The following is a 27085-nucleotide window of genomic DNA, read 5'->3' on the forward strand; positions in this document are numbered from 1 at the left end:
CTGCTTACCAGGGGCAACTGATTGACGTTTCTCTCTCACATCGATGTTTCTCTCTCTCAGATCAATAAACGTACCCCCAAGCGAGGGCTAAAAAAATAAGTTAAAGATATCACGTAACCCAGCAATTCCACCTCTGGATCTATCCGCAAAAGCATGGAAAGCAGGGACGCAAACAGAGGTTTACAGACCCGTGTTCGTAGCCACTGTGCTCACCGTGGCCAAAGGAAGGAGGCACCCAAGTGCCCATCGGCAGGCAGATGAAGAGATGAATGGCATGCGGCCCCGCACGGGACTGGCACTTGGCCTTGAAAGGGAGGACGTCCTGACCCAGGCTACGGCGTGGATGACCTTGGAAGACAGCGAGGTGGAATGAGCCCGTTGCAAAGGGACAAATGCCCTAGGATCCCCTTTGTGCGAGGTCCCCAGGGTAGTCAGGGTCATGGAGCCCGGAAGGAGGACGGGGGCCACCGGGCCTGGGGGAGGGGACGTGGAAGTTACTGCTCAACTCTCGCGGAGTTTCAGTCCCGAGGCAGACGGGGGCGCCGCTGCGCAACAGGTGTTTGCACCGGACGCCGCCGAGCCGCGCACTCACGACGGCTTCAATGCCAAGTGTGACGTCGTGTGCTTTTTATCTCAATGACACCGCAACAAAAACAACAAAGTGGAACGACGGGGTCCACGTTGGAGAGGGATTTGGCCACGCCCAGTCGGGGTGAAGACGGGACCACCCTGACCGCCAGCCACCGGAGGGAGGGGCATGGGAAAAGGCCGTTTCCGGCTACATGAATCAGCAAGGACTGATTTCAGAGACTTAATGTTGGTCCAGAAAAGCAAATAGCAGTAAGATGTCTGTATTAAGTTTATGGATTTATGAGGTTTCTGGACCCCAGGCTGGAGGGCACAAGACACCTGGTGCATCGACTGCGCTGGTTGTTTTACTCCCTGACCCAGTAGAGTACCCACTATAATCAATCTCTCTCTCTCTCTCTCTCCCTCCCTCTCTCATCTCGCTCGTCTCTCTCTGCTCCCTCTCCTCTCTCGTCCTCCTCTCTCTCTCCTCTCTCATCGCTCTCTCTCTCTCCTCCTCGTCTCTCTCTCTCTCTCTCTCTCTCTACTCCTCTCTCTCTCCCTCTCTCCTCTCTCCCGCTCTCCTTCCCTCTCTCCTCTCTCCGGCTCTCTCCTCTCTCCCTCTCTCTCTCCTCTCTCTCTCTCTCTCTCTCCTCCCTTTTGGATGACTGAAATAGTTTATTAACCCCCGCCCCACAGGAATAAGAAATTTACAAAAATGTCAACCAATCTAAAACAGCCAAACTTCACATCAAGGTAACAAGCGCTCTGGCTGGCGGTAGCTCAGTGGGATTGAGGACGTGGGGCTGACGAACCAACAAGTGTCGCAGGTTCGATTCCCAGTCAGAGCGTACGATGCCTTGGTTGCAGGCCATGGCCCCCCAGCAACTTCACATTGATGTTTCTCTCTCTCTCTCTCTCTCCCTTCCCTCTCTAAAATAAATAAATAAATCTTTAAAAGAAAAAGATAACCAAGCTTCTGCACTTTCCACCTTGTAACACCCCAACATCACACCAACCTTAAATATCTTTTTTAAAATACAGCTCTTCATTCGTATAGCTTCTCTCCCTCCCCAGGGCAGGGACTGCATCTAAAATGGTATTTTTTTCCTGCTTGATGACTGGTGCTTAGGCCATGCAGGGCGTTTAGACACTAGCGGATGACAGTGACGAGGCTGCTGATGTCAGGCTGTGTGTCCGACCAGGGGCAGGGCCGCTCCACCTGCGCCCCGGGGAGCCGCCCTCCGCTGCTCACCCGCAAGGCGTGGCCTGTGTCACCGACACCTCGTCATCGGGTCACCACGTTGCCTCCTGGCTCCTCAGACTGAAAACATTTATGAATAACCCTACTCTCTTGCAGCAGAAAGAAAGAATGCCAGTCTCAAGGCTAGCAGATTTGAAGGCTCCGCTGCGTGAAGGTTATGTCCTTTTTTTTTTTTTTTTTTGAAGGGTGCTTTCCAAATAGTTCCTGGGGTTGTGTCACCGGAGGCTCCCTGCTGGGGTAACAAAGCCTCCACTGAGAGAGAGGCCCTGGCGCATACATACAGTGCCCTCGATTCGCCGGGGCAAAACCCGAGTGAGCCCCCAAATGTCCCCGGCCTCGGGGGGTATGCAGAGACACTCAAACACAGTGTCGGTCGGCCAGAAAAAACGGGGGAAATGTGCACGTCCACCCACGCGTTAAACGGATAGGTCTGACACTAATTCAAGGATTTTCTGTTTCTCTTCTATTTTCAACCACTTGTAAGAGCAACAAGAAGTTTGGGGGCAGCAGGAAGCAGGATTTTTTTTCTGCGGTCGGCCCTGTTTGACTAAGGAAGTGGTGTGCCACTCGAACAGGTCGGCGGCGGCGGAAAGCAGGTTTGAGCAGAAGAATCATAAAAGAACTGGGCGGGGCCTTGCCTCGCGGGGCCTCGCCAGCGTCTGCGCCCAGGTGTGCTGTGGAGGGGCCGGCTCGTCCCTGGTTGCTGCTGTTCTTGGCTAGTCCGCCTGGCCCCTCTCCCTTCCGGGGTGCTCCGACCCCTAACCTCAGCCTCACCTTCTGTGGGGGTTGTGAGGAATTTCTGGACATCCTCAGACTCACAGGTGAGAATTTTCTGGAAATACAGCTACTATTTCCAAATGGGCCGGTCCATCTTTTTCCTGGAGAGAAAAGAAAAAAAAAAAAGTGACTGAGCTAGTATTTTTGACCATAAATTTGACTGTATACTCCCCCTTCCTCTTTTCTGTGGCCTTTCCTCTTCAAAGCCACCTTTTTTTAAAAAAAAATTTGACTTTTAGAGAGAGAAACATCAGTTTGTTGTTCCACTTATACATTCAGTGGATTGATTTTGGCAGGTGCTCTGGCCGGGGATCAAAGCTATGACCTTGGTGTCTCATGATAACACTCGAACCAACTGAGCCATCTGGCCAGGCCTCAAAGCCACCTTTTTGGGTCAATTATAACCAGTTCAAAGGAAGAGAACTATTGAATGCCATGAAAGCCTTTACTCGTCCAGTTGTGCAGATAACACAACATGTCTCATCTAAGTTTCCTCCTTTTTCGACAAACGCATGCCCTTAGTCACGAGAAGCTAGGAGGAGAGAGGACGGTGGGTCTGTCCAACGTGTGGACGGACAATTCAGACCTTGTGTCCCACAGACGGCGACGCAGAAGCACCGCCCTCATACACAAAGCGCCCCAGTCGGCCAATGAGCGGCCCCCGAATGCCTGCACTGTGTTCAGGGCTGAGTTATGCGACCAGCTCTCCGTGGCACGATGCCGGCATGGTGGACGCCAGCCTGGGCACTGGACCTGCCAACTGCTTGACTTTGGAAACAAATAAACAAACAAACAAACAAGAACAAACTTCTTCTCCCTGGGGCCTCAGTTTCTTTCCGTGTAAAGTTAGGGGGCTGCAGTGGTGGAGCTGAGACTTAGGTTTCTTTTTTTTTAAGATTGTATTTATTTATTTTTAGAGAGGGAAGGGAGGGAGGGAGAGAGACAGAGAAACATCAATGTGCGGTTGCTGGGGGTCATGGTCTATAACCCAGGCATGTACCCTGACTGGGAATTGAACCTGCGACACTTTGGTTTGCAGCCTGTGCTCAGTCCACTGCGCTACGCCAGCCAGGGCTGAGACTTAGGTTTCTTTTAACGGCTGTGACAGATTCCAGAGCAGCGTGAGTCCCCGGCTCCGGGATCTCGAGCGACTTCCAGATAGCAGGGGAGACCAAGCAGTCATGCCCGATGCGGTGTCACTTCTGAAAGGGCACAGGTTGGCCGTCTGGACGTCCAGGTGCCCTCCTCTGCGTGGGTGCAAAGGGACAGCGTGCATGGGTCCCTGCGTGTGGCGACCCGGCCATCCCTGGACGTGCCAAGCTCGTCCTTTGCACGGGCTGCTCTGGCTGCCTCCAGCCTCCCACAGGATGGTGGCTGTCTCCTCCGTGCTGCTTCGTTAGCTCTGCCTCGAGGCCACCTTCCCTTAGGGGGGCCATCTTTTACTCTTGGAAAGTCTTCCCGCTTAGCCTCTTTTTAAAAAGAAAAAGATCTCATTTATTTATTTATTTTTAGAGAGCAGGGACGGGAGGGAGAGACTCTTCGAGGTCAGAGAGAAACGTCGATAGGTTGCCCCTCACATGTCCCCAACGGGGACTGGCTGCAACCCTGGCATGTGCCTTGCCCAGGAATCAAACCTGCGACCTTTCAGCCTTTGAGGGATGACACTCAACCCACTGAGCCAGGTCGGAGCTTCCTTCTCGCCCTCTTATTTCGGCATTCAGTTCCGTCTTCGGCCTCTCCCAGCGTGCAGCCATTTAACTGGTTTGCTTCCCGGTCAGACTGTGAGCTCCCCGGAGAAGGCGCCCTGTCTCTCTGATGGGGGTCGGTGCAACCCAGGGGCGTCCCACCCGTGGCCCGCGGGCTGCATGCGGCCCAGGGTGGCCATGAATGCGGCCCAACACAAAATCATACACTTATTTAAAACAATATGAGTTTCTTTTTGTGATTACGTGTCGCAATGTATTTACTGGGTGGTCCAGAGACCCCCTGGAACCCAAGCCCAGTCCACACGTAGGTTGTCTCCGTAAACACTTGTTGAGCGAAAGCCTTGGCGGCCCCAGGATCCCGGGAAACCGTGTGGCCCCCTCTGTGGGCTCCCCTGGGCCCTGCTGGGCTTGGACGGGCTGTAGTGGTAACTGCCTTCCTTCCGCCCCTTGCTCGGGGTCTTTGAGTATCTTTTCCTTAAGGAAAAGGCTCTTATGACGTCATGGAGCACGCCCTGGGGACAGTGACATCGTCACCACCACTCACTAGGTCAGACGCTGGTCCCACGGCCCCTTTCCCTTCCCTTAGAAGCCCTCAACCTTCGCAGAGGCACCTCAGAGACCCTCCCGTCCCTCCAGGTGGAGGGCCGGCTCCGCCCCTGCCCTCCCGACGATGACGTCACGCCCCAGAGCTGGCGTCACGTGTCCGCCCCCCCGCCGGGGGCGGGCTTTGAGGGCGGCCCTTCCGGTCGGCGGAGCCTGGCGGCTGGAGCAGCGGTGGCGGCGGCGGCGGCGCCCGAGACGCGGGGATGGCGGGCGCCGGGGGCGAAGCCCGGTTCGCGGGGCTGTCGCTGGTGCAGCTCAACGACCTGCTGGAGGACGAGGGGCAGCTGGCGGAGATGGTGCAGAAGATGGAGGAGGTGAGCGGCGGGCCGCGCGGGGCGTGCGGGGGGCCGCGAGGGCGCCGGGGGCGGGGGACCCGGGCGCGGGCCGAGCGGGGAAGAGCGCCCCGAGACGGGGCTTGGGGGACGCGGGGGACTGTGGTCGAGGATCAGGGGTGGCAGACGGGACTGCGGGCGCCGAGGGCTAAGTCTGAGCAGAGAATTGGGGGGGGGGCTTCAGGGGAAGGTGGAGGGATACATGGAGACTGGGGCGGTTACTGGAGTCTGAGGCTAGGATTTGAGGCGCGGATGAACTAGCTGGGCATGAACTTCAGGAGAGCACAGTGGGGGTGCCGGGGTGGCTGGGGGGCCGGGTGTCTCCAGCCGAGCCTGGCATGCGGTTGTGAGATGGGCTTTGGGGTCGGGCGGGGGGGGGGCGGTGTCGGAGGTGGGGAGGCCTCGTTCACACTCAGCCAGCGCGACGCGGGAGGGGTCTGCGATCCCCGCGGTCAGAGGCGCCCCCTGGGGTTGGCTGAATTTGGAAATGGCCCTAACAGAGTTCTCCCAGGGGTGTGGGTGGGCGTCAGGCCGGTGGCAGGACCCCTTTCTCCGAAAGAGCTGCCTTCCGCTCCGTTGAAGAAGGGAATGCCCGGCAGTGCTGGCAGAGGGTGGCTTTGCCTGAAGGTGTCTTAACCCCACCCGCCACCCAGGAGATTTCCTGGAGCTGACAGCCCCCCCCCCCCCCTTTGATGGCAGCCCGCTCCCTCCCTTCCCACGGGGTTGCTCTCCCGGTGACTGGCTGGCTTGGCCCTCTGCTTCCGCCTCCCCGCCCCCCAGCCTTTTGAACTCTTTCTCTGAACAGCCGATCCGGTGGGTCGGGTCGGGGACTTGGCGGAGCAGGTGGACCCAGGCGGATCCCCGCTCTGCGGCCCACCCACCATTCCCCCTCCTTTGTCTCTGAAGCTGGAGACTTCCCACGCCTGCCTGTGGGGCTGAGCCAGCCTCTCACCCAGAAGCCCGTGGCCGGGGGGGTGGGGTGGGGGGCCGATCGGGGAAGTGGGGGGGAACTTTTGGCTTTCTTTCCGAAGAGGGATTGTTCCGCCCCGAGCCAGCCCCCTTCGGAGGGGCTTGTCTGGAGGTTGCACATTCAAAATCCCTGGAAAACCCTCAACAGATCATTGTCCGGGGCCACAGAGAGGCCACTGTAGTAAGATGGTATCAGTCTTTCCGTTAATAAACCCCTTGTGTTTGCTGGCTTGTAGCTTGGCACACAGAGCGTGGCTCTGGGGCGCGGTGTACCCCGTTACGGTCTCCATGGGGCGCTTTCCGACTCGGGGAATAGTAAGTGACAAAATCCATCTTTCTCGGCTGAAGGAGAGTTGCACGTCTCCACAGAAAGAAAAGCTTTGCCTAGTTTTTCTCTGCCGGGCAGTTGCCAGGAGACCGTCTGTTGATTGCCGGCAGGCAGGTCGCTGGCGTAGTAACGACACGCTAGGTGTGTTCTCTCCGGGGAGACGCGGGCGCTGCGGCTCTGTGGTGGGCGGGACGTTCATAGAAGTAAGCTGCCTCCCGCGGGGGAGGAAGGCTGTGGGGTCGGCGGCTCTGCGGACCGGCTGCTGGGGGGGGCCTCCCTGGTTCCTTCTGCCTGTGAAGCTGGAGGTGGCTATTTAAAGGGGAAGGCAAATCCACCTAGCAGGGTTTCTGTGTATTGTGGTTTGGGGTTTGTGTTTTTGTTTTTTTTTTAAGTAAGGGTGACCTTCATACCAGAGTATCCCGTGCAAATACCGGGGACTGGCTGAACTCTGCCGGACTGGCCCGCATAGCATAGTTCACGTACGTAGCTTGGCCACAGCCTGTTCTCCCGGGCGTGGGGCTGTTACGTGAAACCAGGAAACTAGGCAAAGACCAGGATGAACGCCTTGTCCAGGCGGCTCCCCCAGCCGCGGCCACACGCGGCAGGCCCTGTCGCCCTCGTCCTGTGCAGTGGGCGGGCGGGTGGGGGTATCACGGGGAACCGGCATGGCCGCCGAGCAGCTGATGTCACTACGCTGGCTTTTCTGGGGGGCGGCTGCGAGGCAGAAGGAGACAGCACTCCGTGAACCGGACACACACTGGACCGCACGGGGCGTCCATGCGGTGGTGGGAAAGAGCAGGCTGTGGAGTCCCGCTGGCCCTCCTGCCGGCCTTGGCCGCATCCCAGCGCTGTGATTGCGGGGCGGGGGGGGGGGGGGGGTCTTTCCCTCTGTGGCGGTCGGAGAATGATGGGTGGGCTTTGTTCCCTGGGGCTGAGGGGTGGGTGGCGGCCGAGGGCGCACGCAGGCCGAGTCTTTCCCACGCGTCATCCGTGGTGTTGGGCAGCGAGGTCCTGCCTTTTCAGAAAGGGTGCCGGCTGCCACTCACACCCCAGCAGACGTCCTGACAAGCCGACAAGGTCTCGTTGCCAGAAGTCCAAGTGCATTTTTACTCGCCATCGGCCTGAGGAACATTTTCCCCGCCTGTGGTCCTAATGCTCCTGCGTCCCCGTCGGTCTCGGAGGAGACGGGGCAGGGAACGGGCCTTTCACAGCACGGAGCCTCTTAGCCTGAATCAAAGGCTCTCCTTTTTAATGGGCAGACAGCTGTGTTTCAAATTGCAGAGCAGGGCTCCTCCAGGCCCGAGGGGCTATTTTGTGGCGACTGGCAAGTGTGGCCGGGTTTCGCAGGCGTCCACGGTCAGGTTTACATGCGGCGGCCACTGTGCTAATTGCCGCGTGCGCGCCCCGGAGCCGCTCGGGCGTCGAGGTCTCGGCGGGGCCGTGGCCGCCGCGCCCCTGGGCCCGGCCCACGTCTGTGCCCTCCCTGTCCCTTCCTTCCGCCCGTTCTGCAGCGTGTCTCCGTGGTCTCATGGTGGTTTTTCCTGCTGCCGTGGGCTGGAGGTTCACATGCACACATTTTTATTTTTATTTAAAGTTATTTTTGCATGCCGGTGGAATGCACTGGTCTCTCTCTCTTGGTCCACGTGAACCCCGGTGGACTTGCAGGGCGCTCCCTTAAAAGGAACTGTCGCTTTGGGGGTTGGGCAGCTACACGGGTCACTTCTCCGGTCGCTTCTCCCTCTGTGCTTTAGGGGAGATGCTGATTGGTTGGTGCTGAGGATTCAAATGCAGGAGGACCTCTGTTCCCACGGCGAGTGGGAATGCCCTGTGCTAGGGCACCGAGGGCCTGAAACGCAGACTGTGCCGTGGAAAATAGAGAGTCTGGTCTGGGAGGAGCTGCCTGCTCCCGCGGGTGTGTTCCGGGGAGCTGGGGCGGGGGGACGGCTGCCAGGCGGCTCATCGGGCCGGACAGGCCTTGCTGCGCTCAAGGTGGGGGGCACGGGGTGGCCGGCGTGCAGGGACCGAGAGTCACACTCTGCGTGCACACTTGCACAGCTGGCGTTGGTCCCTGCTCCCGGCGTGAGGCTCCGGCTGTTGCGTTTCGGCCTTCTCCTCTGCGGACCCCTGACTTGAACGCGAGTGAAAAATTACTGTGCTGGGGTGTTCTCTGGAATTTGATTTCCATTTGATTTTTTTAAATCCTCACCTGAGGATGTGTTTATTGATTTTGGAGGGAGAGAGGCAAAGAGGGGGAGACATCAACGTGAGAGAGAAACACGAATGGGTGGGTTTCCGCAATCACCCCGACCGGGGATCGAACCCGCGACCCTCTGGGCGTACAGGGCCACGCTTCAGCCGACTGAGCCGCCAGACAGGCCGACTTTCTCTTTTTTTTAAAGGAGGCGGCACCAGTGTTGTGTAATCTCACTTCAGTCCTTTAAACTCAGCGCTCCAGTTCCCTCACCGCGAAGGGGCAGCAGCCCCGCCGGCCTCCCGGGGTTCTCGCGAGGCCACGCAGGGTCTCAGGAGGAGACGGGCCCCGGTGCGGTGGGAGGGGGGGAGCCCTCGGTGGGGGGCCAGCACCCTTCCTTCAGGGAGAGCCTTCAGAGCCGCTGGACTGGCCTGGCGGAGGAGAGATTGCAGAGATTCGATCCTTTACGCCGCTGCTCTCTCCGTCCCTCGCGCTGATGACGAGTGCTGCCGTGTGGGTGGCCGTGTGAGTGGCCGTGTGGGTGGCGGGGGACGGAACTGACGCCTGACTCTGGCCATGTGGCCGCTCAGTCTCGCCAGCGGCAGCGTCCTCGCTGACGGTGAAGGGGACAGTGGGCAGGGACAGTGGGTAGGGACAGTGGGCAGGGACAGTGGGCAGGGACAGTGGGCGGGGACCGACGTCAGCGAGCCGTCGCGTGGACCCAGTGAGATCAGGCCCACGAGATGCTTCGTGGTCCCGCAGCACCGGGCAGGTACTCGGCCGGCCCCTGCCGTCCGCCAGCGTTGCCGGGGCGGAAAGGCGCGGAGTCTCTGCCGCCCTTCTAGGGAGGTCTCGTGCCCGCTCCGCGGCCCCGGGGCCCCAGCTCTGCCCAGCGTCGGCGTCGGAGGAGAGGGAGAGCGGGCAGGGCACAGCCCCCGTGCCGCCGCTGGGGAGGGGGCTGCCACATGGACAGACGGACCGGGAGGGTCTGCTCGGAGAGCGTGCGCCGGGCCGGGTGGGGAGGGTGTGGAGGGAGAGGCCGGGGCTGGATCCCGGTGCCGGCGGCCCAGCCAGGAACACACGCTCCCTGCCGCGGAGCCGCACCGGCCGGCCGACGGTTCTCGCGGCCCCTGCGCCCCCAGAACTGGGCGTTTCTTTCTCTGGGTGCGACGGTGACCGACGGGAACGGAGGGTCCGGGGGAGGGTACCGTGTGGGCACGGGCACAGGACAGGAGAGCGGCGGACAGGTGTTACAGCTCGCGAGCACTGCCCCCCTTGGCCCGATCAGGTGTGCTCACGAGCAGGGGCGGGACGGGAAGCGAGGCCGGCCGGGGCGCAGTGCCAGGCCCTGGGTGGGCCCGTGGCAGTGCGTGTGGGGGCTGTGAGCTTCCGTGACTGTGGAGCAGAGGCGCGCTTGGTGGGGGGAGGCAGCTGGGCAGCGGCGTGGGCTGGACGGGCGTGGGAGGGTCAAGCAGGCCGGGCTGAGGAGGACGGAGGACGTGAACCCATGTCCGGAGAGGAGATACGGGCCAGCTGTGCGCTCCCCTCTCGGTGTCCTTGTGGGGCTGTCCCCTCCCTGCCGGCCGTGGGGGCCCCGGTGGCTGGGCCTCCCAGGGCTCACCCCACCTCCTCTGTCACTGCTGACACACGGTCCCTGAGCCTCTTCGTGTGACTCCTCCATGGCACCGGGTCCACATTGTGCAAGTCCCCTACCTCCCTGGGCCCCGCCGGGCCCGGGACACGCTTATCCCTGCCCTGGCGCCCGGCACGCGGCCTGGCCCGCCGGGTGTGCCCCGTGAGTGCCGCCGAGGGCGCGCAGATAGCTGGGCTTCCAGCGGAAGGGAGTGAGGGGGGGGCCAGGGGGGCGGGAGGCGGGAGAGGGGCCACCGAGACTGTGCCGACCCAACCGTGAGGGACGCTCGGGGCAGTTACACAGCACCGTCCGGCAGGCGGTTGGAAGTGCGGTTCAGAGCTGAGGGCTCCGAATTTGGGGGCCAGCCTCCTTCACGTGACCGCTGCCGTCGGGGGCGGGGGGGAAGGTCACTAAACATAATGATGGGTGGGGGCAGGGAGGGGGGCCTGCGAGGTGGGGAAACCAGTGCAGTGACCTCACACCGACAGGAGGACAGCCCGCGTCAGCGCTCGTGCTGGGTGTGACCGTGCGGAGGGGGACCTGGGGCAGCCTGGGCCGCTCGCCCCTCGGCCGGCGGGCCATGCAGCGCCCCAGGGCGCTCGGGCCGAGAGCTCGCTGCCGGCGCGGCGTTTCTGGCCACGTGGGGAGCAGGAGGCGGCCACGGGGGTGATGGCAGCTGCGTGGGGCTGTGTGTAACAGCCGTGTGCCAGACGCTGCCCCCATGTGTGACCTGGCGGTTGGTCCCTCCCCTTCCTCGCCTCTGCGGGTATGCTGGGTCCCGTCACCATCCCCCCGGAGAGCCATCCCCCCGGAGAGCCGTCCCCCCGAGGGTGTGAAGACAGGGAGCTCTCTGGGGTGACTTCGTCGGCAAGAGGGGCCGTGGACGGTGGAGGCAGCCCGTCCGCCAGGGGCGGCTCTGGGACGCGCGTCTCGTGGAACCTGTGGGGAGCGCTCGTCCCGCGCCGGCGAGTCGGTGTGAAGAGCGGATGCTCGCGTGGTCCGTGTCGTGACGAGCAGGGGACTGCAGCTGACCTTTCTTCCGGGTCAGACCTTCCGTCGTCCGTCGCCCAGGTGGGCGCAGGGCACCCGGAGGTTGCGTTCGTGTCCGCGGCCAGTGCTGGGTGGCGGAGGGACGGAGCCCAGAAGCACTTCCCGGACGCGTCTGCCGGAGGCCGGGGGCGCCCCCTCGCCCACTCGGCCTGCAGGCGTCACCCTGGGGGGTGTGGGGTGTGAAGCCGCTCAGCCACCTCGTTTCCACCCCTTGGGATGGTGCAGGGACCCAGGACGGTGTCTGAGTGACACGGCGAGGCGGGCACACCCTGGTGGGCGGGGAGACCGCAGGGTGTGCATCCCGGAGGAGATGAGTCAGGAGCTGGGATTCAGAGGGCGGTCTCGCAGGTGAGGAGGCGGGGCGGCCAGGGGAGTGGGCACTCCGGCCTGTTCCAGGCCTGGCCGAGGGGGCCAGGGCCAGGGCATGGCGGGGGGGCAGGCCAGAGAGGCAGTCAGGGACCAGGTAGGTGGCCTCGTGCCTCCAGCAGCAGCCTGGCCAGTCGGGGGGTCCCTGGAGGACCCTGAGCCAGGGATGCGGTTTACACAGGTGGCTTGGGCAGCCAGGGGGAGGAGGAGCAGGGGCTGAGACCAGGTGGCTGGCGGATCGGTGGCCCCGGTCGCCGCCTCAGACGGCTCATGCTGGGCCCGGCACGTGGCCGGTCTCGCTTTGCCCGTGTTCAGATAACACTCAGTCGTATGGCTTATCTGTCCCTGCAGAGTTCTAAAGGCTGTGGGGAGGAACTAGTAGAGCAGGGGTATCAAACTCATTTCCACCAGGGGCCACATCGGCCTTGTGGTCACCTTCAAAGGGCCGAACGTAGTTTCAGGGCTGTGCAAATGTGACCGCTCCGTAACAGTTCAGCGAGAGCCCGGCACTGCCGCTGGGCAGAAACAAGGTGCTGGGCCGGATACAACAAGGCAGGGTCCGCAGGCCTTGTGTCGGCCCCCTGTGCTGTAGTAGAGTTAATAACAGCACCAAGAAATAAACGCTAGGAAAAGGGGAGGTAAAAACTATAAAAGGCTGCACAGCCCTGGCTGGTGTGGCTCAGTGGAGTGAGCACAGGCCCGTGAACCAGAAGGTCGCAGGTTTGATTCCCAGTCAGGGCACGTGCCTGGGTTGCAGGCCAGGTCCCCAGCAGGGGGTGTGCCAGAAACAACCACACACTGATGTTCCTGTCCTTTCTTTCTCCCTCACTTACCCTCTGTCTAAAAAGAAAATCTTAAAAAAACAAAAGAGCACAAAGACGGAAAGGCCACCTCGTGAGCCTTGTGGTCAGGGTAGGACAGGGTTGCTGGGAACCAGACGCAGACGAACCTTCTGAAATGCCAGTTTCTTCACCTTAAAATGGGCCTGAGCACTGCAGGCCCTGGCGGAGCAGCTCAGTGGGTTAGAGTGTCGTCCTGACACACTGGGGTTGCGGGTTCGATCCCTGGTCCGGGCACATACAAGAATCGGCCAGTAAACACTTGGATGAGTGGGACAACAGATCAATGTTTCTCTGTCTCCACCCCCGTCCCCTCCCTCCCTCTGTCTCTAAAATCAGTAAATAAAGATTTAAAAAATAAAACGGGAGTAGTATGATACCACCCCTGGTTTGAGTTGTCACGCAGACGACATAAGGACGTCTGCGAGCTGTTGGCGCGGCGCGTGGCCGTGGGGAGTGGCTGGGCTGCTGAGGGCGGTGCTTCCCCCGGGGCCCCGGCTCCGTGGGCGTGAGCGGTGGTCACGTTAATAGGTCCGTGTGAGGTGAGTCTGGGAACCAGCGGTGACGCGAGACTCGGCCTTCGTTTTGTCGTGCATGGTGTGGCTTGCGCTGCCAGGGCGTGCGGGGAAGCTCCCGGGGGGGGGGGGGCGGTTGCCCAGGAACCCCCAGGACCGGGTCCCGTGGGGCATGCTCCGGTCGGCAAGCACCTCTTTGGGGGTACACGGGCCCACCCGCCTCCAGCACCCATGGGTGCCGGGCTGTCGCACCCATGGGCTATTGGTTACAAGGTTTTCATAGGGACGGTCTGCTCACCCACAGCTGCCCCGCTCCCTCTGAGGGAGAAGGCAGGGCTGTGCGTGATACTTCCTCCTTCTGGTCCCGGCTGGTCAAACCTTTAAAAGTAACTTTTTGTACGTGTTTATTATCGAAAACATTTCAAGATCACGAGCAGGACCCCCACCCAGAGGCAGACTGTGAACAGACACGTCACATGCCTCGCCCCGTGTCCCCCCGGGGTCGCCCTGTGCGTGCGCTGCCCGCGTGTTTTCCCGTGCACTCAGCGCTGGCTCTGTCACGCTCGTTCCCACGGTCACGCGGTGCCACGCCAGGAGGCTATGGGACGTGCATGACCGTTCCCTTATTGTTGGGTATTCCGCTGCTTTTTTGTTTGCTTTTATAAATTATGTTGTTGGACACAAATCTGTTAAAATATCAGCATTTCCTTTTCCTGAAAAGGATTGCTTCTCGAGGGTCCAGCCCCTTCTTTTGCTCGGAGCGTCTGACTCCCTGCATCAGGGGTCCACTAGGTGGGGTTTGTGGGTGCGACGGTCGGCGGACTAGCTGCTCCTGCTCCGATCAGTCCCTTTCTTCAGCCACGACTTCCAGGCTCCACGATGGAAGCAGCGCCCCCTCGAGCGGGGCAGGAGCCGAACCATCCGGCCGTGCGGGCGCGAGTGTCACCTGCGGGGCGAGTTCCCGGGTCGGGGGCTGGAGGCACCCCGCACGGGGCCCCTGGAGACCTGGGAGCAGAACTGCGGGCAGACGCGGCCTTGGAGACGGACCCAGGCCCCGTCCGTCCGACCGTCCGTCCGTCCAGGCGTCTTCTCTTGGCGCCTGTGAGGGGGCCATCCGGCACACTCCGGAGCATTCCCTGTGAACCGCAGTTAGAAGGCGGCGGCAGCGAGGGAGGGACCCTACACTCCTGCCAACCAACGGCCGCGCTGGGCGACGGTCCGGCCAGAAGCCGCTGCTGCTACGAGAATCAGGGTTTCCAAACCCTGTCTGTCTTCCCCGGGGCGGCCCTCTATCGGAGGGAGGGGGGAAGGGGGCAGGGCGGGTTTTTAAATGGCCGTAGCAGCTGTGTGCTGGCCTCCCCGAGCTGGCCTCACGCGGCCGGGGCAACCCCCCCCCCCCGTGCCTTTCACGGAACACAGTGACCGCCCGTGACCGTGACCGGGCATTCCTGCCCCCACGAGGCAGCTGCCGCCTGGCTGCCCAGAGGCAGCTGTGTCTGCTCGCAGACCTGGCCGGTCGGTTTTACTGCAACAGTAACGAGGCGGCTTTATTAAACCCAGTGTGTGGGGACCCCTGAGCCCAGCCTGAGCGCAGAGAGAGGGACGAGCCCGGGGCCCGTTTCGTCTGCGTCCCTGAGCCACAGGAAACTCCCCTCCGCCCCGTCAAGGGGAGAGCGGGGCGTCGGGGGGGCCGGCGTTTCTCGAGAAGGGCCTGGCTGGGGGCCACCAGTCCGGGGGGGCTGCTGCACACCAGGCCGGGGTCCCCTCTGGCCGTGGACAACTCGAGGGTCGGGAAGACGAGTCGCTGCAGCTGGCTGACACCCACGAAAAGTAAAAACCCGCTCCCAGTGACAGCCCCGCAGCTGGCTGGCCGTTGCTGGCGGCTGCCCGAGCGCTAGCTCGGCCTCCCAAGTGCGGGCTGACCGCAGGGGTGGGCGGGGTCTCGGGGTCACCCGCTCTCCCTGCAGGAGGAGCCACGGCCGGTGGCTCGGAGGAGGCAGGGGGCTCTGGGGGAGACCCCCGGCCCACCATGCCAAGGGTGGCGAACACGCATGCCGTCCGTGCCGGGGAGCGTGGTGGTGGCCGTGCGGTTGGAGTGCTGGTCCTCGCCCCCCCCGAGGGCACGTGTCCGGTTTTCAGGGCGGGAGTGGGCCGGAGCCGGGCACTTCCTGGGAAGTGCCCCGCACAGTGGGCGGTGCAGACAGCAGGCCTGGGCCCCGGGGGGGGGAGGGGCCGTGGGCTCTGCCGCGGGTGTGAAGCTCTCACAGTTGAGAGGGGAGTCGTAGGCAGAGGTGACCGGCGAGTAGCCTGGGTTGCCGGCGGTGGGGCAGGGCTTTTCCGGCGGGTCCACCGCGCAGGCTCGTGGAGACGGAACATCCTCACGTGCTATCCTGGCCCTGGAGACCCCCACTCCCGAGACTCGGGTGGTCCCCTGGGTCCCCCAAGACTGCGCTTCCTTTTTCCTGAGTAGAACAGGGAAAGTGTGTTCCCCCTCCCCGAGAGGACTAGATGGAGGTGATGCGGGAAGAGAAGGAACAGAGCCGAGCACGTAGTAGGTGCGCAGTCAGCGCTCGTGGAGCCTCCCGCGGCGTGGGCGTTTCCCGGCCCTGGGGCCTCGTCTTACCTAACACCTCCGGTTCACGCCTGTTCTGGTTTCCCCCGTTTTCCCTTGGGGGCCTTTTACTTGTGGAGCAGATGCCGTCTGCACGGGGTGGGGGCAGGGGGGCTGCAGTGCCGAGCAGGCGCCGCCCCCGCAGGTGGCCTGGCGGCGTGTCCCCAGGGCGGCTCGTCCCCGTGTCTCCCGGACGAGCGGCCGTGCTGCTCCGGGAGGGGCTCTGGTCGCGGCTCTGCAGTCGGCGACTCTGTGAACACCGGCGAGCGTTCCCGTGGCGTCGGGTGCAGGCGGTCCCCGTGTCCGTCCAGCGTGTCTCTGCCTGTGCCCCGCGTGCGTGCTCCGCGTGTGCGGCGGTCACGGGGCTCGCTTCCCGGCAGTCCCGGCGGCGCATCCCCGCTCTCCCCTCTCGGGGTCACGTCGGGCCGAGCGGCCGCTGGTGGCTGGGCCTTGACGTCGCCGTGTGGCAGTTCGGGGCACGCGTTTGAAGACGATGACCTCAGCCCTGACCTGTGTGGCCGGTGGGCCGGGCGGCGTCCAGCGAACGGGAAGGTCGCGGGGCTGGTTCCCGCGAGGGCGTGTGCCTGGGTCGCGGCCCAGGTCCCCTTTCTCCCCCGCCCCCCAGTGAGTGAGTGAGTGAGTGAAACCTCTGACAGGAAGACACCCTTCAGAGCCGTCCCGCAGACGGACCGAGGCCGGCAGCGCTCAGCGAGGCGCCTGCATTGGCTGCGCCGCTGGGCTGGGCGGGGGGCACCCAGAGGGAGGGAGACCCAGCCCCTCCCGCGGGGTGGCTGTAAGCTCACACATCGTCTCATTTTGCTGGGGGGGGGGCCCTCCTGGCCACGTCAGTCAGGCTCAGGCTCAGCGGGGACCAGAGGCCAGTCACGGGGGCCTTCGTCTTGAGGAGGAGACGCGGGGTGGACCCCCGGGGTGCAGGGCTGGCCTCTGTCTTGTGTCTCTGACCTCCGGACCCGAGGGATGGCGGAGCAGGGACAGTGGACCAAGGCGGGGGAGAGGGCTGCTGGGCGGGGTGGTCTGGCCACCTTCAGTCACCCTGTGCGGGGAGGGGCGTTCCGAGAGCCCGGTCTCCGGCCCCAGCTAGCAGCAGCAGGCGGGGGTCTGGTGTGGCTCAGGGCAGCCGGTTGGCCCAGGGACAGGGGCAGGGTGGCCACGGGCCCCCGGGGCTGCCGCAGCAAATGGCCCCACACCTGGTGGGAGGCCCCGTGGGGAGCGTGCTCCCACCCCTGGCGGCCTCCAGGCCCCGGCCTCTTTGCCTTGCGGCTGCATCACCTCGGCCTCGGCCTCTGTCTCCACGCGGCCCCGTGTCTCTGTCCTCCCCTGGGCGTTGCTGATGAGGACACTTGTGACCGACTCGGGGCCATGGGCAGTCCGGGAGGATCTCCGGACCTCCAGGCCCTCGACCAACCCCGTCTGCACAGACCCTGTTTCTAGACCAGGCCACCTGCCCAGGTTTCAGGGCTGCGACTGCGGACACGGCTCTCTGGGGCCCCCACTCGGCCCGCTGCAGGCGCCCCGTCACCCCCGGGAGGTGACACCCCACCGACACGGCGGCGTCTGGCTGCCTGTGGGTCTCTGTCCTCTGCCTCCGGGTCACTCCTCTGTCTCCATGGCCCGCCGTCCCCGAGACGGCACGCACGAGGCCTCAACACCCTGCTCCCCGCCCCAGCTTTTAAATTTTACGTTCATTGGTGTGAGAGAGAAACATCAATTTCTTGTTCCACATATTTATGCATTCATTGGTGAATTCTTGTAGAATGTGCCCTGACCGGGGATCGAACCTGCAGCCTTAGTGTAGTGGGATGATGCTCTGATCCACTGAGCTGCCCGGCCAGGGCGAGACCATGCGGCTTGCGAGTTCCACCTCAGCGAGGCTGTGCCTCGGGGGCGCCCAGCCCCTTGTCACCGGGGCCAGGTCCTGGGCAGTTCCATTGGGGGCGGGGGGTGGGGGCCTCCCTGTGCTCACGGCCCGGGTTCCCAGGACGCACTGGGTTCTGAGTGTTACAGCGTTTATCGCCCCGTCGAGAGTTTCCGTTTGTTCGTTGAGACTCACTGACAACTCAGCGGTGTCGTTCGCTGGGACAGGGGCGCTGCAGTGTCCAGGGGCGGGCGGCTCCGCTCTGGGCACCTTTCCTGTAGAAAGGGTCCTGCTCGGACGGGTGGCCGGCCGCCTGTCGGGGTGTCGGGGAGGCTGCACCTAATAAGCGCTGCAGGGGCCGCGGCGGCTGCAGCCCGAGCCTCATGCGGTGTCCGGCTGGAACCCCCCACCCGCCCCGCAGGCGTCCCTATGCCGTCCCCAGGTGTCTCATCCGTAACCGTCGAGCATGCCACTTGGAGCGGGGAGTAGGGGGGTTACACCTGTTTTCCGCCTGAGCCCCTTTACCCTCCGCCGCACGCCCCCGGCCCGGGGGAGTGGGTGAGACCTGCCGTGGGCGCTGAGGTGGGGCGTGCGCTCTGCTCGACCTCGGTGAGCGTCCCCTGAGAGACGGGGCTCCCACACTGCCACCTGGACACGTCATGTGAAAGGCCTGTCTTCTCTTCTGAAACGGGGTCGGCTTGTTTCCCCTCAGCCTCTGCCCTCTGGCACTGCTAGCGCCCAACAGGTGGTTTTGATTAAAAAGACGACTTTTTTGTAAGTGTGTGCGTGCTCGTCGTAATGAGCCAGGCACCTCTGCACCGGCGGGGAGAGGACAGCGGGAAGGCCGCGCGGTCCCAGGCCGTGCCGCTGCCTTTGGGGGCTCCTGGGGCCGCCCGGGCCGCTGAGAGGGCGGCGTGCCCGCGCCTCGTTTTTCTCGGACTGCACGCAGACAGGGAAACGGAAGCGAAACTGAGCACATTGATACAAACGGGTCCTGACCACAGGGAGGGTATTTCCTGAAAAGACACTCTGGTCAGGGAGGTTCGTGAGAACCGTCCAGGGCTGGTGACCCCGTTCGAGGTTCCAGACGTGTCTGCCGGCTCCGAGCCATGGCTCCTGGGACACAGTGGCTGCATCACGGTGTCTCAGGCCCCCGTGCCCACCTGTCACAGACGTGGGGCCGGAGTGGCGGGTCCGAGGGCTGTGGGCGTCGGGCTGTGTGTCGCCCAGAGCGGCTGCCACTCGGGCATTGCTGCTCGCGCCGCCACCTGGAGGCCCCGGGCCTGTCCCGCCAGCTCACCTGTCCCGCTGGCTCACCTGTCCCTCCAGCTCTGCAGGTGACGGGAGGAGAGTTGTTCCCGCCAGTGGAGGTGTGCCCGGGGCCCATGGGGGGGTTGGAAAAGGCTTTGTCCGGGGCTTAAAGGAGAAGCCCCTCCCCCTCAGCACCCGTGTGCCCTGGGAGAGTGCCGTGGGTGTGGGGTCTGGGCGGCCGCTTCCATGTGAAAACTCGTGTACACAGAGGACAAAAGGAACTGCAGCTTGTGGCGCAGGGGTCATCGCTTGAGTTGCACTTGGCCTCTTGCTGACCGGAGGCCTCGCCCTTGCCCCCACGCAGATGGACTGCCGTCCGCGTGCTTCCTCGGGGGACCCGCATCTGGGACCCCAGCGTGTGGAGCAGTGATTCCGACCCGGCCGAGACCCTGAGGGTCAGCGTGCACGCGAGTGCGTTTCATGGCCGAGCCGTGTGCAAGGCGGCGACGCTTGCTTAGCTGCGGTCGGCCTCACCCGGGGAGCGTGGGACGTGCACCTGGGCCTGGGCCGCCGGCCGGCTCTGGGGGCTGGGGATCCCACCTGCGCTCCCACCCCTGCAGGAGACCCCGCTGGACAGCGGACGGCGGGACCGCCACTGCGGAGGGGCGTGGGCATGGCACCGGGGGCCCGGCCTCCCCAGGGTCTCCGGGGGTTCCTGCTGCCCCTGCCAGGACTTCGGGGGAGACCCCACCTGTGGGATGTCCCGTCCGTCCAGTGAGCGACCCCGCCCCCACCCCCGCCCCCCAGGCTTGAGCTCAGACTCTGCCGAGGGAGCCTGTCTGTCGTGAGGGTGATCTGGGGCGTTTATTAACAAACCCAGCTTTTTTTTTTTTGACTCCCCATTCTGTAACCCACCTCGTTTGCCAGACCCGGCCTCCAGGGCCCCCTGTGTCATTCCGTAGACCCTTACTGCGTGGCTGCCACATGCTCAGGGCGTGGCCTGCCGGAGGTGCCGAGAGACTGATTGGCTGTGTCGCAGGTCCTGCCGCGGGGGAGGCAGGGCGCGGGAACACAGGCCACACACTGATTGCAGTTGGCGGCAGGGAAGGAACGGGCACCGGGACGGGGGCCTCTGAGGTCAGGGCCTGGAGCCGGAGCCCGAGGCCCGTGGAGGGAAGAGCTGGGCTCCATACCCAGGGGCCGGGCCGGGCCTCAAAGGTCAGGACAAGACGAGGTCAAGTCCACTGACGCTGGCTCTGGGCTTGCTTGAGGCCGGGAGCGCCCCGCCCCTCTCAGCCCCCTGCCCCCCAGCGGCGGTGGCCACTCTGCACGCGCTCTCTGGATGAGGCTCCTGTGAGTCGGAGCAGGGGCCCGGGCGCCGGAGCCCGCATCCTGGCGGTGGCCTTGGCCGCCTGCCCCTGCCTGTCCCTCAGACGAGACCGGCGGGCGTGTGGGCGGGGCACATGCTCAGAGCGCAGACCCTGGGGCAGGGGTAGGTCCGGGAGAAGCCGTTGAGGGAGCCCCTGTGTGCCCGCCCCTGGTTTCCCCAAAAATGACCCCAGTCACGGCCAGAGGACAGACACTCGGACGCTCAGGATGGGGAGTGGTAGGATGTCCTGTCACCGGGAGCACCCTCAGGTGGCGCCCTCAGAGCCCCTTCCCTCCCCCAGCCACCTCCTGCCCCGTCTGTGTTCTGTCCCCTCCAGGCTGCGGCGCGGCCTGTGGCCCGGGGCCGGGCTCTCCCCGCCCGGCCGCCTTCACGGGGGGTGCTGCGTGTGTCGTGTGTCGGTGTCGCAGCTCTGTGGCGTTGGCCGCGTGGAGGGGGCACACTTTGTCCCCACACTCGCCGGCCGAGGAACTTCCCGTCCTCCCTCCAGGCTTTGGCGATGGCGAGCGAGGCCGTGGGAAGACGCCCTGGGTGGGGTTTCGGGGTCGGGGGCAGTTGCGTGTTTGAGAGAAATCGCCGAGCCGGTCTCCTGAGCAGCTGGGGACTGTGCTGTTCGTCTTCACTTGTTCGGTCTCTGAGGAGCTCAGCAGTGGACGGGAAGACCCGGGGCAGCGCAAGTGGTGGGCCGGTGCTGCGGGGTCGGGGTGGTGGGGGGGGGCTGCTGGGGCCCTGCTGAGACCCGTGCACAGGCCCCTCCAGCCCCCAGGTCTCCCGGTGGCACGGCATGCGGCGAGAGCACCCCCGAGGCACCGGTTCCCGGGCGTTGAGCTGGAGGCCCCTTCCCTCCCTGTGACCTGGACTCCGTTCAGTCCTCGCCTGCTCTTCCGGGCCGGGGCCCGTTCATCTGAGTGGGCGCATGTGTGTCCGGGGCCACGGGCCTCGTCCTTGCTCTCCCACGCCACTGAGCTGTGCACGTGTGTGCGAGCTCGGTGAGGGTACGGGGTGGGAGGGCAGGCAGGATGCCCCGGTGGGCGTGGCTGCGCCCAGAGGTGGAGGCAGCGGGCCAGGGCTACCCTCCGACTGCAGAGAGGAAGGAAGTAGCCGGGATGTGGGCTGGGGGGCATCAAGGATCTGCAGGGGGACACAACGGTGACTGGCCCAGGGATGAAGAGGGGACCCGGAGGGAAACCTGAGCGAGAGCAGGGACCGCGAGCTGCTGAACTCCAGGCCCAGCGAGCGGGGTTGCGGTGGGCGGGCTCTCCGGGGAAGGAGGTCGGCCGCGAGTGGAGAGGGCGCGAGCAGCAGGGACCACGGGCTCGTGGGGCTGCTTTTGTGTTCCAATGCCTCCCGGCCCCGTGTGACCCCCTTCCACGGCCTCCCCCCGGGGGCCAGGCAGGTGGGCCTCTCCGGCTCCCAGGTAGGCCGCGCTGCTGGGAGGGCAGAATGAAACCCCTGTGGGGCATGTAAGCCCTCTCCCCCAAGCTTCGGGTCAGGCCCTGGGTGGACGGTGGACGGTGGACGGTGGCCGCAGGAGAAGGCAGAGCAGGCTCACCATCCCCAGGCTCCTCGCTCACCTCTGAGCCTGAGGACCGTGAAGCCTGATTGAGGTCGTGCCACCTGATCCCCCTCTGGGACCAGGGACGCTCAACAGCCCCCCGGGGCGGCAGAAACGGGCTGTGAAAAAACCTGGCACGGAATCCGTGCAGCTGTCTGCTCGAACGTGGTAGGGGATTCTGGCCCCAGTGTAGCCACCGAAGGGAACTTGTCACGAGACAAGCTCACCGGAAGGGAAGTGGCTTTGCTCCTCAAGGACCGGAAGCCGGCCCTGGCTGGTGTGGCCCCGTGGACGGAGCGCTGGCCCGCGAACTGGAAGGTCCCTGGTTTGAGTCCCAGATAGGACGCATGAAAGGCAACCACACACTGATGTTTCTCTCCTTCTCTTTCTCCCTCCCTTTCCCTCTCTGAAAATAAATAAAATGTTTTTTTTAAAGATTTTATTTATTTTTAGAGAGAGAAGGGAGGGAGATAGAGGGAGAAACACCAATGTGCGGTTGCTGGGGGTCATGGCCTGCAACCCAGGCATGTGTCCTGACTGGGAATCGAACCTGCGACACTTTGGTTCCCAGCCCGCGCTCAATCCACTGAGCCACCTGCCTCTGGCCGGGAAACGTTTAAAAAAAATAAAAGAACTGGAAGGAGTGTCCAAGCTAGAAATCAGAGGGGCCGGAGCTGCCGGAGCGCCACCCCCCTGGGGTCCCAGTCCCCTGGGAGCAGATGGGTGGTTTGGGGGGGTGGGGAACTGCCAGGGGCCCAGCGCACAGGGTCTCACTGTCCTCGCGTCCCCCACAGACCCAGAACGTTCAGTTGAGCAAAGAGATGACGCTGGCCAGCAACCGCAGCCTGGCGGAGGGGAACCTGCTGTTTCAGCCCCAGCTGGACGAGCGGAAGGCCCGGCTGACCCAGAAGTACCAGGAGCTGCAGGTGCTCTTCGAGGCCTACCAGCTGAAGAAGGCCAAGCTAGGTAACCCTCAGGCGGCCCCTCGAGGCTGGAGGGGCTGGGGGGGGCCCACACGTGTGCAGGCTTTTGCAGCCGCGAAAGCAGTGTTCGCACGGGAAAGCAGCAGGCCGGGCCGGGACCGCCGCCGCGAAGGAACAGTTTGCACGCGGGGCCATGACCGGGGTCCGCCTCCCGCTCGAGGCGCGAGAAAGGCCGTTTCCTGAGTGCTCCGTCCCGTGCAGGCGGCCCCGGAGGCGATGGAGGAGACCGGCGCCTGGGCTGGCGTGGTTCACTCTCGCGCCCCGGTGTGCAGCCCCTGTGGGTGGGGTGGGGTGGAACATCGGTTGCTGCGTGCTGTGGGCAGGTGGGGGGGAGACCGTGGGTGCGGGGCTCAAAACCACCCCCCCAGCGAGGGTCTCGGGGGCGGCCCAGGCTGCCTCTGGTCAGACGGGGGAAACGCGAGCTGGTAAGACCCCCCCTCGGAGCAGCCGCGAGGCAGCACAGGAGACTCGTGCACTCCGACTCCGCCCCCCGTGACCCCCGCACGTCCCCCACGGACCGGGGCGTTGGTGTCCAAAGATTCGCACCGCAGTGCCCGCTGGGCTTTGTCCGTGGGGGCAGCCCGGGGGGCCTCTGCGGACCGTGGGCTCCACGGTGGCGGTGCGGCTCACGCGGCACACGGCGGCCTGGGAGGGGCGGTGTCAGTGAGCGGAGCCCGTGGTCTGGGAGCGGCAGCGCGGGGCCGCCTGGGTGGGGGGTGGGGCGTGCCCAGAGACCCTGACGGGGGCGGGGGCGTGCGTGTGCCAGGTCAGGTCCTGCGGTTGGGACGTGCGTGCTGTGTGGGAGTTAGCGCTGTGGGGGGGGGCGTCCAGGGCCCTGGGGACGGGGGCGCCGTCACACGCTCAGTGACCGCCCTCTGACACCGGGTGGGCCCACTCGTTCAGGAGGCACCGCCCTGGGGAGTCGCTGACAGTGGGGGGGGGGGGGGTCCTGTTGGCCTGTGGCCCCAGCACTCTCTGTGGAGGGGTGGCGGGAGGGGGTCAGGCGCTGCTATTGGGGGGCCAGGCGGTGCCCCCCTCACGCCACCCCTCCTCTTTTCCAGACAGCCAGCCCAGCAGCGCGTCCCTGGAGACCCTGCTCGCACTCCTGCAGGCGGAAGGGGCCAAGATCGAGGAGGACACCGAGGTAAAGCAGCCGGCGTCCCTGGTCCCTCGGGGGTGGGCCGGGCAGCCCGGCCTGTGAGCCGGGGCGGGGCCCGCGGGCTCTGGGGGAGCTGCAGAGCGCCTGGGCCTCAAGGGGGGGGGGGGCACATGCCCCACTGACTCAGCGAGGGTCCCGTGGGCACCCGTGGCTGGAGCGCCGCCTGCTCCGAGTAGTGGGTGGGCGGCGCGGGGGCCACAGCCAGCTGAGCGCGAGGGCCTGAGCCTGGCCGAGCCGAGTTGGCGGGGCGGGGGTGACGGGTGTAGCTGTGGCCACGTCGGGCGGCGCAGGCTGAATGATCGGCCTGGTGGGCAGGAGCCATCTCTGTCCTGCTGACCCGGTGCGTGGCCGGGTGGGGCCCACGGAAGGGGGCAGGTGGGGGCAGACCGGCTGCAGCCCACGTCGGGGGAGAGGGCAGGAACGGGGCGCAGTGGGGGGCCCGTGGGAGGGGGCCCGGAGTCGGGAGGGGCTGTGCGGTCTCCCCACTGCGGCGGGGGTCCCCCGAGGGCTGGGCCGCCTCGGTCACCCAGTGGGTGTCCCCTGCTGCCTCCAGAACATGGCGGAGAAGTTCCTGGACGGAGAGCTCGCCCTGGACGCCTTCATCGACGTGTACCGGAGCCAGCGGAGACTGGCCCACGTGCGCAGGGTGAAGATCGAGAAGCTCCAGGAGATGGTGCTGAGGAGGCCGAGGCCGCCGCAGGCCCCGGCCGCGCCGCTGCTGCCGCCGCCCAGGGCGCCCGAGCCCGCGCCCGCCGCCCCGCTGCCCTACCCGGCCCCCGAGGCCGGCGGGGCCCCCTCCGTGCTGCCGCGGCGCATCCCACCCCCGGTGCCCGCAGGACGCTTGGCCACGCCGTTCACCGCCGCCATGGGCTCGGCGCAGGCCCCCCCCGCTCCCCGGACCGCCGTGCCCGCCCGTGCCCCCCCGCGTGGGCCTCCCCCCCCAGCAAGGATTCTCCGCACAGTTCGTGTCGCCGTTCCCACCACCGCTCCCCCAGAGGCCCCCCCCTCGGCTGCCTCACCAGCCGGGCTTCATCCTGCAGTGAGGGGCCCAGTCTGGCTGGAGACGTCCCCCCTCCCCGCCTCCCGCCGGCCCGCGGGCCGGGCCGCGCTCGGGAGGCTGCGAGGCCGCGTTGTGGGGCCCCGGTTCTCGCCCCAGCCTCCGCCGGCCCCGACCTGGAGCCAGCCTGCAGCCCCCACGCGGTGTCTGAGTCTTGTGTTGGTGAACTCGTGAACCTGGGGGCCCCCCCAGAGTCGTGGCGTCCCGTCGAGGCTTCCCTCAGAGGCACGGGACCCCGTTTCTGCTTCCTTTCCCAGACGGTCGCCGCCCCAGCCTGTCACGGCCCGGAAGGTGCTCACAGTCTGTGGGGCCCCCTCTCCCCCAGACCAGGACCCCTCAAAGCCACACACAGGGTTTGCGCTTGGCCCAGGGCCACGTCTGGGCCGGCCCTTGGGCGGGGGCTGGGCTTGGAGCAGCAGCTGCCCCGGCCCCGCCATCCCGCCCGCCCCCGCCGGCCCCAGGGTTTCTATGAAGAAGTGCTCCAATATTTTTACTACGTGGGTGATTTTCCTGTTTTATATTGGGAAAGAAAACTTTTTTGACACAAGACCATTCAGGGAAACTTTATAAAAACACACATGATGTTTTGAGCAGCTGTAAATGCAGGTGGCGTGAATGCAATTTCCCGTCTCACGAGCAGCGCGTGGTCCCACCTGCGACCCGCAGGCCCGGGGTGTGTGCCTTAGCTTCACCTGGTGCCAGCGAGGGGCTGCCCACCGCCCCCTGCAGGCCCCCAGGCTGCGGGGGCATCACCAGCTGCTCCCACCCCAGCAGCTCCAGCTCTGCGTCCAGGAAGGGCCTGTCGCCCCCTGCAGGGGGAGGAACAGCCCACCACCCTGGACCAGGAGCCCCTCCGCCACCGTTCTCACCTCCAGTCGGGCGTGGGGCTCGGGTGGGGGCAGGGACCCCCGCAGGAGGAGCTCGCCCCACAGAATAGAAGGTGCCAACAAACTAGGCTGCTCTTCCTGCCTCTCCGGGTTCCCGTCTAGAGGTGCCATGTCTGGGGGTGCCACCTGTGCTGAAATCAGCCTGGTGGTGGTGGTCACCACCCACTGTTGACGGCTGGTGCTGCGCTGTGGAACCAGCAGTCACCCTGGCCAGGCTGGTGACTGCCCGCCCCGCTGGCTGCTGCGGAGGCTGCAGAGCAAAGGCAGGCGCCTGGCCTGCTGGGCCGTGGGCGGGGCCGCCAGCCTCTGCACCCCGTTTCCACCCGGTTCTGCTCCCGGACTCGAACTCTACTGTGTTGTGACGGTGTTGAAAGAAGGCGAAGCTGGAAAGGACGACGTACTGCCACGCCAATCAGGGGCCTGCGGCGTCCCGCGGCCTCAGGGCAGCGCCGCTCGCCCGATACCTCCGCCGCGGCGCTCGGTGCAGACGTGGGGGAGGGGCTGCCCGGCCGGCCTCGCCGTCTCTCCGGGGCCGCGGCTGTAACACGTAGGACCGTTTTTAATAAATAGAGAATTATTCATGAGTGCTGTCATTTATCTACCTGTTGGTGATGGGCTTGATTCTCGAGTGTCAGTGAAATGGACTAGCGTATCCGCGGAAGGTGAAAATTTTAGGCCACCGAGCCGGGCGCACTGCTTGCCCGGCCAGGGGCACGGCCGCAAGGGTGGAGCCTCCATCCTGTTTGATAAAAGTCTGGAGGCCGCAGTCAGGGGTGGAGGGAAGCTCGTTCCTCACGTGGTTTCGGGGCGAGGTTGCACTTTCTGTCCACAGGGTCGCCCCACGTGCTACACAGCTGATGGGAACTAAGACATTCATGTTTCAAATGATAAACTTCAGTGGCTGCCACTTTGCTCTGGGGACTGCCCCCCAGGGGAGGCGTGGCCTTCTGGAAGAGGAGGTGCTCGCAGTGCCCCACGCCGGGGGCCCCTCGCTGCTAGCTGTCCCGGAGCTGCCCTGGGAGGCACTTTTCTTGGGAACACGAGGAGGGCCCAGAGCGCGCTCCCTGCCGCTGTGCTGGCCAGACACGCGGGAGACACCGCTGCGGGTTCCTGTGAGAACGAGGGAAGCATTTCCTGAGAAAGCAGCTGGCTATTTAAGAGAATTTGTAGCTGATAGTT

General features: G+C 64.6%; 1 protein-coding gene across 1 annotated transcript; it reads left to right on the forward strand.

Annotated features, from left to right (window-relative positions):
* The first annotated feature begins 5047 nt into the window (after nt 1–5047).
* VPS37B (VPS37B subunit of ESCRT-I) lies at nt 5048–26680 on the forward strand. Its single transcript, XM_028528717.2, is given in 6 exon segments — nt 5048–5231; nt 22615–22786; nt 23865–23947; nt 24516–24845; nt 24847–25027; nt 26667–26680. Coding segments are annotated over 5 exon segments (855 nt in total). The 5' UTR covers nt 5048–5120; the 3' UTR covers nt 25006–25027; nt 26667–26680.
* The last annotated feature ends 405 nt before the right edge of the window (nt 26681–27085 follow it).

This window comes from Phyllostomus discolor, chromosome 13 (assembly GCF_004126475.2).
Source record: "Phyllostomus discolor isolate MPI-MPIP mPhyDis1 chromosome 13, mPhyDis1.pri.v3, whole genome shotgun sequence".
Taxonomy (NCBI): domain Eukaryota; kingdom Metazoa; phylum Chordata; class Mammalia; order Chiroptera; family Phyllostomidae; genus Phyllostomus; species Phyllostomus discolor.